General features: G+C 36.4%; 1 protein-coding gene across 3 annotated transcripts in view; it reads left to right on the plus strand.

Annotated features, from left to right (window-relative positions):
- The window catches only part of LOC136832487 (high affinity cGMP-specific 3',5'-cyclic phosphodiesterase 9A-like), a 454,690-nt gene extending 442,506 nt beyond the window's left edge, over positions 1-12,184 (plus strand). For all 3 annotated transcript variants that reach the window (XM_067093375.1, XM_067093374.1, XM_067093373.1), the window contains 7 exons: positions 1,283-1,418; positions 4,196-4,318; positions 5,427-5,539; positions 6,083-6,233; positions 6,616-6,705; positions 7,358-7,519; positions 8,647-12,184. In XM_067093375.1, the coding sequence (XP_066949476.1) occupies positions 1,283-1,418; positions 4,196-4,318; positions 5,427-5,539; positions 6,083-6,233; positions 6,616-6,705; positions 7,358-7,519; positions 8,647-9,975 (2,104 nt within the window). In that variant the 3' untranslated portion in view covers positions 9,976-12,184. The remainder of the gene's footprint in view (positions 1-1,282; positions 1,419-4,195; positions 4,319-5,426; positions 5,540-6,082; positions 6,234-6,615; positions 6,706-7,357; positions 7,520-8,646) is intronic.
- The last annotated feature ends 418 nt before the right edge of the window (positions 12,185-12,602 follow it).

Here is a 12,602-nt window from a genome sequence, read left to right on the forward strand (position 1 = left end):
AATGTGCTTGAAATCAAGGTTTACATAGATTTTTATCTAATTTTCATTTTACAGTCTGAACTGAATACTTTTTTTTTATTTATTTATCATCACACTCACATAAGATAGTGTGTGATAGCTAAGAACTCAATAATACGCTCTTATAGGTACTTCTCGTACTTATATTCCAGGTGATGTTGATGAGATGGTACTCAAATTAAAACTACAATTTTAATCACGAAATTGTGTAGACAAGTCACTGTTGAATTATGAAGTAACAATAATTATGAGGACGATAAATACAAATTCTTAAAATACATGTTCAAGTTATTTCTCAGTGCTGTAACTTACAGGAAAAAAAAAGTCATGGAACAAAAGGTGCAGGTCTATAGAAATAACTCAATGCTTTCACCTAGATTATCTCAGTCCAGTCCTTACCGTTTTTTGGTGATTAAAATATTCCACGCCATTTTGAAAATGTTATATTGGAGATGAATTAGGTACAATTATTTTCTTTCACATTCCACAAAAAAGGAACAAAGACATTTTCATCTATTTTTAAATTACAGTAGTAATCTCTTTGTCGTTTTCTATCCTGTTTCAGGTATAATGACAGTCTCTGCCATTTTCCATCTGGTTCAGATATAATGATAATCTCTATTATTTTCCATGTTTCAGATATACTGATAATCTCTTATAATTTTATGTCTGTTTCAGGGATGATGACATTATCGTTTTCCTTCTGTTTCAGGTATAATGATAAAAAAAGCTCTGTCATTTTCTGTCTGTTGGAGATATAATGACAATATCATTTTCCATCTGTTCCAGATTTAATGATAATCTCTATCATTTTCCGTTTGTTGCAGATATAATGAGAATATAATTTTCCATCTGTTTCAGATATAATGATAAAAAATCTCTTTAACATTTTCCATCTGTTGCAGATATAATGAAAATCTCCGTCATTTTCTGTCTGTTTCAGATATAATGATAATCTGTATCATTTTCTGTCTGTTTCAAATAAAATTATAATTTCTGTCATTTACTGTCTTTCAGATATAATGATAATCTCCGTCATTGTCTGTTTCATATATAATGATAATTTCTGTCATTTCCTGTCTTTCAGATATAATGATAATCTGTCATTTTCTGTTTCAAATAAAATGATAATTCTGTCATTTCCTGTCTTTCAGATATAATGATAATCTGTCATTATCTGCCTGTTTCATATAAAATGATAATCTCTAACATCTGGCCATTTCAGGTATAATGACTAATCTCTACCGTCCTCTCCTCGTTTCAGGTATAATGATCTCGGACTCACCACCAAGTTCGGCATTGAAACAGAGGTGCTTCGGAACTTTCTCTGCAGGGTCTACCACTGCTACAACCAGGTCCCGTTCCACAATTTCCAGCACGCATTCTGCGTCTCCCAGATGGTACTGTTCAGTGTTTGTTTGTTGTACTTCCAGCAGAGTGAAAGAATTCAGATAATTGTGTGTGTGTTTGTCCCACTTACTGCTGCCTCTCTCTCCTCTCTCTCTCTCTCTCTCTCTCTCTCTCTCTCTCTCTCTCTGTTTCTCAATTTCCATGCTGATGTTTTGAAAATGAAACCAGTAATGCTTATGATTTTGAGTTGTGCAGTCAGTAGTTTAAAGTTCAGTATATCCTGGACTGAATAATCACATACACTAACACCCAACACTCACTCATTTCCTTTTTTTGAACAGTCGTTGCTCTCTTAGCAATCATTGCTCCTCCGTTGTGTTTACCTCGGCGTTGGACATTTTGAAATGGGCTGGCTAAATTGGGGCCACATGTCTGGTGCGCGCGCTTACCTGAGAGACAGAGAGAGAGAGAGAGAGAGAGAGAGAGAGGAAGGGGTTAGTGGGTCGCTGGCAGCCCGCAGGTAATATCGATTTTTTTGGGACGCAAGCGATGAGGGAACTTCTGAATATGGCAGGAAGTCACTTCCTTTCGAAATCGGCGTCATTTTTGGTGGTGGGAGTAATTTGAATTTTGACGTTTAAAATAAACTCATTTTATGTGTACTGAAATTTGAATAAAATAAACCATCTTTGTTATGTTAATTGCACGTTCAGTTCTGTTAAATCCCCCCTTTAAAATCAGTCAACTGCTTGTTATATTCGTTTTGAAAGTGATGATTATGACTAAGATATTTCCTGTCACATCAGTTTGCGCATTTAAGCACTACTGATCCTGCAATGGGCAGAAATCTTATCTGATCGCGTCAGACCTGACATAACCGTGAACATTAAGTGAAATTGAACGACGAATGCTCCCAAACCTTCATAGAAAAGGACTAGCTTACTTCAACAAATTAGATGAATTTGGAGTAACCGGCACTTCATTCACAGTGACTGGTATTTCTATGTATTTGCTATTATTTTATATGCTACTGGTGAAAGGAATTATATAAAAAAGTCACATTTATTACCGATAAAATTGAATATCGTTGATATAAGTAAAGAGTGAAACGCCTGGAGAAAATGGCTGCTAAATAGCTAAATTGGTATTTTCTTCATCCCTGACCCTGGATTTCAATCAGCAAACCTGTTACTGCCACGCTTCCATTGATAGCTCCCAACTGCGGGTTCTTGATCAGTGAACTCGTGCATTTAGGTCAGCTCAGGACTTGGGTGGGTGACCAGCAAGAAGAACCAGTTCTAGTGTGATATCCTGTTCTGCAAACTAATCTCATTCATGTGGCGTCACAGCGCTTCTTGTCTTTTCACTCAGCTCTGCTATATACGGCGTATGTACTACAGACAGTTGTTCTCACAGACCGACTGTTTATCCGATATAGAATCAGTTTAGTAATCTCTTTATTATTATTGACTGTGTCCTCTTCTGTTGAGCAACTGCAGAAGAATCCCCACTGAAATATGGAATGTATTCGGACCAACTACGTTCTTCTTTCAAAAGGTTCCACATTTTTTTCGCGGATTTATACCGGTAACTAGTTCGGATACACTGACGTCGCTGTTTTCAAAACAGTTATTTGTATTATTTCATTTATGGATATTATTCGTTATATCTTCCAATCACTGCCTGTTCTCCTACTGATGAATTAATTACCAAAGACAGTTTAGAGTTTCTAGTACTCAAGAGATATAGCAGTTCTCCCTAAGTACACAGGCAAGCTGTTATTGCCGTTAATTGAACCGCAGTAGCGAAGACAATAAAACGCAATATTTTGCGCATATGTTCAGTATTCCGTCACTGATGTAAATCAGTGGTACCTTAAATTCACTCTAGTTGCCACTCACACCAAATTCCCAAGGTCTGGAGCAAGTTTCAGTACTCGTTTTCAAAAGGAACATCGGCCCCTCTTCTAGTCAGCCTCTGGGCGAGCATGGTGGAATGACAGTATTACTCCTTGAGTGTAATACTTCGAATGAAATTGCTACTTCCATTCCATGCTGCTACAGATGGTCACCTGGCCTTATGTTTATACGAAGATGTCTGCCATTCGCCTGGGCAACTGAACAGGCCCAGTGATGCTTAGCTTCCCTGATCGAGGAACCAGCCATGTGGCAAACTTCTCGTCGCCTGAGTGTCTTTGAAGAGCGGCCATCCACGTGCGGATCAAAGCCAGCGTTGCTTAACGTCAGCGACCGAAAGGCCCAGCAATATAGGAAGCGTGGTGTAGCCATTTGATTACAGTAGATGAATTCAGGTCCGTTATCAGTGAGACCTTAAATTAAAGAAGTATGAGTATAGTCTAGGTGTGTTTTCATACCGCTCTCTCATAAGGCGTAAAAAGTCTGTTAAAATATCGTTTTATGACAATTTTGAATTGAACGAAAACTGGTACAAGTTACATATCAAGTGGCCAGTTTAACAGTAAACTTACTTCTTATTTCATCCATATATATATTTATATATCTATATATATGTGTATGTATGTATGAATGTATGTATGTATGTATGTATTTAATAAAATGCAATGGTGTTTTTGTTCATACAGGCGTGGCCTGCAGTCTTAATTTCCTTTGTGTGCAGTAAACAGTCTAGAGTCTGTGTGGGTTTCCTCTGTTCTGTTAAGGTCTAGACTCAGACCTTAACAGAGCAGAGGAACCCCACATAGAAATGAAATTCGAGTGGTTAATTGCACAGAGTCGAAACAAAACCCTTTTAGATAGAAGTGACATTTCTAAGGATGATTATAAAATGTGCCTCTCCTATCTGCCAGATGTACGGGATGGTGTGCAAGTGTGACCTACAGAAGAGGCTTGGTGACCTAGACGTCCTCATCCTCATCACCTCCTGCGTGTGCCATGACCTTGACCATCCGGGCTTCAATAATATCTATCAGGTATAGTATATTTAGTAGTTGTTGTTTTTCAGGGTGCTGGGAATTGAGCAGACATGAACAAAATTAAAATATAAAATTTTCAACAAGGCCATTCATAGAAAGCTCTCACCTACAGTACTCCTTACTGTTTTCTCAGCGTGTTTCAGCTTTCCCAAGTAACCCAAGTGTCAAAAATTTTTTGATGTTTTCATGTTTGCCGGAATTACATAGTGAATATATTTTCCCAACACTAATTTATATAGGTTTTTTAACTTTAATAAAGTAAATACTCATATCCTATTTAAATAATGCTTGTATTTTCTATTTCATCGTCAGGGAAAAAGGCACTTCTAATCTAAGTTCATCTCAGAAGTACCAAACTGTTAATATTTTGTTAAATACTTTAAATTTCTGATGCGTCACCATGTCAGTGTGCAAATAGCCTCCACAACCATTGTCTTTATGAACACCTGATACAAGATTCAGTTTTTTTACCTTCCTCTTTTATCAGCCATTGCTTATGTGCCCCTTCTTTGAAATGAGGCTTGCAGCACTGTCTTCCTTACAGTTAGAATGATTATGTGCTTGACAACCGAAATTGGTGAGATAATGATGTTGAGAATGATATTTTCTTACCAAAGATGAGAATAGCCACCAGTAGGGAATATGACAGCGGACGTATCCTATAAGAAATGTTAATGGGGCTTCTGAATGAATTTTTACATGCCCTCGTCTTTGTGAAATATTTATTCCTTCGTATGTCTACTTAGCAAAAGAATCCTTTAATGAAGGAATTACTTTATGCATCATGGTGATTAACTCTGTAATGGTGGAAGAATGATACATGGCACAGATAGGGAATCCAGATTATTCATCTTATTAAAATCACTTGCAAAGGTTTTTCCACTCTCACTGAAAAGCATGATTGTAGCTCATACCCGTCCCTTTAGACATTTATTTAGTGAAGTGACTTCAATATATTACTTATGGGAATAATGGATGTTTCCAGTACGTTACGTGATAAAAAGATTACTTAGAGGAATAATGAATGCTTTCAGTAGGTCACTTGTTAACCTTAGTTTAGTAAAATGTTATGGGAGTGACCAGACTTTATTTATTCATATTCCAGATAAATGCCAAAACAGAGTTAGCGTTACGGTATAATGATATCTCCCCTCTCGAGAACCACCATTGTTCAGTGGCCTTTACTGTGCTTGAAAGGAATGAATGCAACATTTTTAGGTAAGTATATGATGAGTCTTGTTTACTGATATTTGTTTAAATACTAGCCACTGATACCCATGTATCTGTTGTGGTTAAACATTTTACACAGTCTTTTTGTCTCCTAGGTAAGAACTTGGACCCAGATATGTCACCAGAGAGCCATAATAACTGTATTTATGATAAATAGTTAATATGGATTATTTCCATCAACAGGGAATGACAAAATTGTCAAAATTCTGGACACTCTCAGCTTAGAGATTTTGAGATGTTAGTACCTATTAGGTTATATAAAAAAATTTGTCTATAAAAGCAAACTGTGTCAGCAGATCTGTGAGACACAAGAATTAGTATTGTTCTTTGTATATACTCACTTTGTAATAGGTTTCTAAATACCTCAGAACACCTTCTTTTAAATATCTTTTGAATTGGCAATCAGCTTCTTGATGGTGGCTATAGTACTGTAGTAAATGGGTGAAATCCTATTAGTTTTAAGATTACAGGATGCAGTCATTGATATCTAGTACTGTATTTGAAATCCTGATCACTGTATTCCTTTTACAGAAATGTGTCAGCAGAGGATTACAAAAAGATAAGAGAAGGAATGATACGGTGTATCCTAGCAACAGATATGGCTCGTCACAATGAGATTCTCTCTGATTTCCGTGAAATCATACCTGAATTTGATTTTAATAACAGAGCCCACGTCAATCTGGTAAGCTACAGCATGTTTGTTTTATCTTGAGGATAAACTATTGAACGTTCGTTTGTATCTGAAGTAAAACTGCAAAATATAAAACTACAAAATATAAGTCACGTTTTGGGGGAACAGTTGTGTCTAATTACGAAATATGTCATATTGTTTTGATAATAATCAACCTTCCAAAACTTGCTATAAGATTTGCAAATGCCAGGAAATTTACCATTAACATTTTAGTCGAACAACCAATTTGACTGAGTATTTACCATAGAAGTTCATTGTCAGTTTTGCATCACTTGTCAGGTGGTAACCACTTAAAATTAGGACACAGACGGGTTGTGCTTATATGGTCTCAAAATACATAATTCAGATGACTTAAAGTTTTGTTTATTTGCAGTTGTCTATGGTTCTAATAAAGGTGGCTGATATAAGCAATGAGGCTCGACCCCTAGATATTGCTGAACCGTGGCTGGAGTGTCTCATGCAGGTAATATGGTTGAATTTGTGTGGTAACTTTTTATGCCTCGTTATCTCTGTGTTTTGATGAATCAGATTATATATGATATCCTTTTTTCATTTATAAATGTAATGATATTTTTTAGATACATTTGTGTTTATACTTTGAGAGTACAGTATTAGCAAAAGAACAACTCGTCTTGGAGTTTTTCACTGTTCAATGGATTTTGTATTCAGTGTGTTATCTTAAATTACATTGCAGTGATCATTAGGTAATTGATTTCCCTGAAACTTTTTCTTGCCATAGTTGCAATTTGTAATGATTTTGTAAATGAAGCAGATATTAATTATTGTTACATAATCTGAATAAATTCCATGTATTAGAACAGTAGGAAAGAAGTCTGGCAGCTGAAATAATTGATGTCTTTACAGAAAAACGACACAAGATATATACCCCCATGTTAGAAAATGGTAACAGATTAGTTTGCATCACATGTTATCAAGTAGAGTCTATAGTTCCTAGTTAGTTTATTGGAAGAGACTGTTGTGCATGAAGTAGCAAGGTTTCTTGAACACTTATGCATTCTTTGATAGACTTTTTCGTTTTTGGCAATTGGTGGTGTCACCCCCCTCCTCTCAAAATTGGCCAAAGGACCTTTCCACAACTGCCTTGTATTTTTCAGGAATTCTTCAACCAGAGTGACTTGGAGAAGCTCGAGGGACTGCCAGTGTCCCCTTTCATGGATCGAGAAAAGGTGACAAAACCTTCGTCACAGTGCTCCTTCATTGGCTTTGTCCTACTGCCTCTCTTTGAAGCACTTGGAAAAGTCCTGCCAGAGTTAGAGGTGAGTTGGTAGTTTTCAGAAGTTTTTCAAATCTTTTCTTTTAGATTTGAAGATGGTTTATGAATGTGACAATTGAGCATAGTATGATACTGATATTTCTGTCTTTGGTTTTTATGGTTATATGATTTTATGCTCACTGTAAATACATACAGTAATATGTAGACTGTCAAGTAACACAGAACTTTTGCATCAAGGGGAGAATAAGTAGTGTAGCGATAGAAGCAGAAGTAGTAATATAAATATATAGCACTAACAGTAGCAACTGTAGTATTAGTAGTAGGCAGGATGCAGTTGTTAGAAAAATGGTATTGAAATGAAAGATTGAGGTCTGTTTTTTGTAAAATTTATGCTATTTTTGTAGCTTAAGCCATTGAAGATATTTTTACAAGTAAGAAGAAACCGTATTCAAACACTTATTGATATTGCAGGAGGAGTTATAATTAGATGAGCACTCCTTAAAAGCAATAAAGATATTTGAATTCTTTTTCGCTGATGTGGATTTGTGGATTATAGCCGTTTCTTTTTAAATTGTTCTCTCTTTTCATTAGGTCAGTAAATGTACAGTTGGGTGAAATGTCCAGGATATGGAAAGTAGTAAAATCTGTTATTGATGTTGCGTAGTAAGTTTAACCTTGTTTTAAAGGCAAACACAGAGTGTTTTGTGTACTCGGTGACTTCAAGCTTTCTACCACACTTTGTCGGACAGTGAAGTCCATTTACAATACAGTGAAGACAAATTACTGTACACATTAATTATGCATCTCATGCCCAGTTCCAAGAAACCCAGTAAAATATTTAATTTTTTTTTTTCTTAGTGATCTGGTCAAGTGCTTGATAGACAATATTATAACAATAGTTTGTCTTACATTAAACTAATGGAGTTTCTTCTGGGTGGATATAATGGGAAAGAGTCATTTAGTATATTTATTACAAATATTTTTAGATTGCAATGTAAGTCATGAAATGCTACATAGGAATACAAACTATGGAATGAAAGTAAAAGTAATCAAGAAATAATCTTGAAAACGCTTTTTCATTCTTACTCAATTTTCTGAAATCAAAAAACAGTTGCAGATTGAGAGGGCATTGTTTACCTGTATTTGATTTTATTTTTGGTTTATTTATAGGAGTTGATTATTCAGCCTGTGAAGTTCGCCTTGGACCATTACCGCAGACTCAACGAAGCTACAAAAAAGGCTTCGGATGAAATAGAAATACCTGAGGTAATAGAAGAGGAAGAGCAACCGGAGAGACCTACTAGTCAGTTATCTGTCGAAAATTCCAAGAGAATAATACAAAAGACGGAAAGTTCTCTGAGCCTGAAGAGTCGAGCGTCTTCTCGCGGATCATTCTATCGTTCCAGCACGATAGATTGTGGAGAGATGGATCTGGAAGACGTCGACTTGACGGAGACAGAAGTTGAAGTGAGTGAAAGGACTTCCCGCTTTAAAATTGCCACTGACGTCCACAAATCGCAGTCAAGAAGAAACAGTGCAGAACGTCGGAATAGTGTGGGCGGGAGGTCAAGCTGTGAACGAACCGTTTCCCCCAAATCTCTTGAGGACCGTCTTCTTCCACACGCGGAGGCTGAAGCAGACGAGGAGAATTCTGGGAAAAGTGAAAAAGAATCTTCTCTCTTGTCACGCCTGAAGACATTCTCAGAGCGCTTATCTTCCAGTGACAGGGACAAAAACGCAAATGGTTCCGCACCTTTCGGGAAAGGAAGCACAAGGTATAAGCAAGGGACTATTCAGGGGGTGCTCAAACGAAGTAGAAGTAAGTCAGAACCTGATAAGGGTCGTTCTAACAGAACGTTTCATTTATCAAGGCCTAGAATTAGTTTTGGAATCAGTACTCAGAAACCACAAAGTGAAGAAAACATGTTGAGTGTGGGTGAAAAACAATCGCCCAAGGGAAAGTGCAGAGGTGCTGCCACGGGTGACATAATCTCTCCACTGGAAATCAAAACTTCTACCTCTTTCGAACTCTTGGAACCAAAGAGAAAGCAGTTCATGTGCTCCGATGCTCAGCCATCGCCTACGCTGTCTGAAAAAAGTGCATTATCCTCCTCTAACTCAATCCTCAAGCACAAAGGGTTCAGTCTCTCGCTAGACGTTCTTCCACGAAAAAATGGTCGCTCAAGGAAAACAGGCCAAGGAGACATAACCACTCCGGAAAACACTCCATCTGGTTCTCAGGATGACCTTCTTACGGACAGCGGAGAGGCAAAGCCAGATAGTTCCACGAAACAAAACCAACAACCCATGCTCAACAGAACGAAAGGCTTCAAGCCTTTGGTTTACCTTGAATCTCCCAAAATCATAAAAAAGAAAAATGAATCGGCGAGGTCTCTCATTTTCAAATCATTTTCGTTTAGAAAAAAATCTCCTGCTAAAGATGACGGACTGAAGCACAAAAATAGTGACTCCCAAGGCACGAGCGAAGACAAGTTATGACGTGTGGTAACTTGTTCATGCATTTGAAAGTTTATTTAAGTACTGCATTTTTTCATTTTTTTTTTATTTTTGTGTTGCCACTGGGAAGTTGTATCATAGTACATATCAAGACCTATTATGTTTATGGTTGAGTGAGTCTTCCACAGTGAAACATTTTCTGAGAAAGAGTACTTAAATATGCATTCAGATCCTTGGAAGATATAATATTGATATTAATTGCCTCGGTAATATTTACTGAGAAGATTGGCCATTCAAGCTCATACATGAGATACCTTACTCTGTAGGAGCTGATTTTGCCACTCATACCTCAGGAATTTATGTTGCATTTTAAAGGTACAGCCTTGCTGTAGTTGATGTATTATTTGGATGAGTATGCATCAAGTATGTACAAAGTATTGTTGCTGTATTTTCAGAATGCACTCTTAGTAAATCATGACTATCAAATGTATTCCAAGATATAGAGAAAAAATATAGGTTTTTTTTTTTTATTTTTTAGTTTGAAACTTGTCTACAAAAGCTGACGGTCTGTGCAGTCAATCTGTCTGGCTATTAATTGTGAGAAACAAGCGTAAAGCATAAAGCCATGACTCCCGTAAATGAGACCAAGCCATTTAACTGTAGCTAGGACCTACGTTTACCTATGAATGTGCCAAAAAAAAGTATCATAACTACCTAATATTTATCAGTATTTTTCCAAAACTTTTGGATGCATTGTACGTTGTATATGTGGATATGATACTAGCGTAGGAGGGTTTTTGTAAGTACCTTCGTAAAGACCCCTCTGGAATCAGGACCTATGTGTTAGTAAACCTAGATTTTTTCCAGCATGTTATTATTCGTATTGAAATTTGAAGATGATATTTTTATCAAAGCAAAATGTACATAACCCAGATAAATCTTGTTTTACAATACTTTATTTTCTGTACCAAAGATTAAATGAGGCTGACTTTCTTGTCTTGTGTTGTGAATGGAAACCACCACAGGATTTAGTGTTACCTGTTAGTTGCTTTGCTGGTATGAAATTAGAAAACGTAATAAGCTGTACAGGATGTTGTCACGACATGAGAAAAAAAAACCAGTTGCGTTGGGCGGAAATTAATACCTTGTACCAACATACTGTAAGCTAAGTGTCACTACCAAACCTTTAAAATTAGTACAGTCAATATGTTGTGCCAGAATGCTTAAGACTGACCCCTTCTGATAACTTCTGCTTCAGTATATACTGTTTTTTCAAATATAGTTGCTTTGCATCCGAAAGATGAAGATTCAAAGTAATGTTTCGTAAAGCGATTGAAAGATGGCCAATTTACATACAGACAGACAAACTGTAAAAGCGTACGAGCTGTAATTGCCATGCATATGCTATGTAGAACAGAGTACACATGCACTTGCTCAATGAACCTTGCCCGGTCACAGCATCCACTCATAGCATAAAAAAAAAGAAGCAAACTGTGATTTCCAAGCGTGAAAAAAATTCTACTGTTTTCCCCTTAAAGAGTAATGGTTGTTTTAACTTAATGTATGACTAATATACTAGTCACTTTCTAGGTTGTATAGACTGTTCCTTTATGTTTTGGATTGAAATTGCCATCACTGAAAGTTTATCTATATGTGTAAGTGTATAGTATATAAGAATACTCAAGATAGCTACTGAACTGTTATTTGTAGTAATTTAATTAATGTTCTGTTGAAAGGATAGCATTTTGTTGCAGAGATGAATGTTTGCTTTCAAGAAGTTCTTATGTGTCATGCTGCGAAATAGCAGAAACCATTTCAGAATGTAGAAATGTTGAGTAAGTCTCCTGTGGTGTCCCATCATAATACAATGAATATACTGAGCCCTTGACTTGTAAGTGAACTAGCTAAGGCCTTTGCTAATCATAGCTCGAATTCGTGCACCGTTGCTACCTGAAACTGACATGACTTAAAATAACACTCCGCTGAGCTGCCTACACACGCTGCATTTGTAAGTTCACACCAACACGGAACGTGTTTTCAATATGAGTTGCAGTTCAAATTATACATTGGTTTCAAAAGGTTGTGCTAAAAACGTTAAGACTGTGATAAAAGGCAAAAAATAATGAAATAGCAAGTCCTTAGCTAGAAGAAAAAAATTGGCAAGAAATTAAGTCTCACTATTTTCTATGACTAAAATGTACCCTTATATATTGTACAGCTGTGTAAAGAATATATAATTTATGTTTTCTTATCAGTTGTCTTAACTTTCCTGGTAATGTAAATGATGCTCTCGTACAGTTAGTGTGGAATTTACGTTATTTCTCAAGTTGCCGTATGATTGTGTAATGTTCTGCAATACTTAACACATTTCTATTTTGGCAAGCCATATGAGTCTAAAAATGTGGCTTAGTGGTCTCAGTGATTTAATATAACAGAATAATGGTACACTAATGTATAATGTTGACTTTCTATTTTGCTGAGTTACCATGATGTCACACTTGACAGGTATCAAGAGCCTCCATTCCCTTTATTGTAATACATACTGTGGAATTGTCCTCCTTGTTGTGTTGAGGTTACTGCTTATAATTTTAAGAGGCAGTACAGTACTTTGTATTTATGTACAGTACTTTGTATTTACCTTTGTTGTTTAATGATTTTTCGTGCTTGGT

This window comes from Macrobrachium rosenbergii, chromosome 50, assembly GCF_040412425.1.
Source record: "Macrobrachium rosenbergii isolate ZJJX-2024 chromosome 50, ASM4041242v1, whole genome shotgun sequence".
Classification (NCBI taxonomy): domain Eukaryota; kingdom Metazoa; phylum Arthropoda; class Malacostraca; order Decapoda; family Palaemonidae; genus Macrobrachium; species Macrobrachium rosenbergii.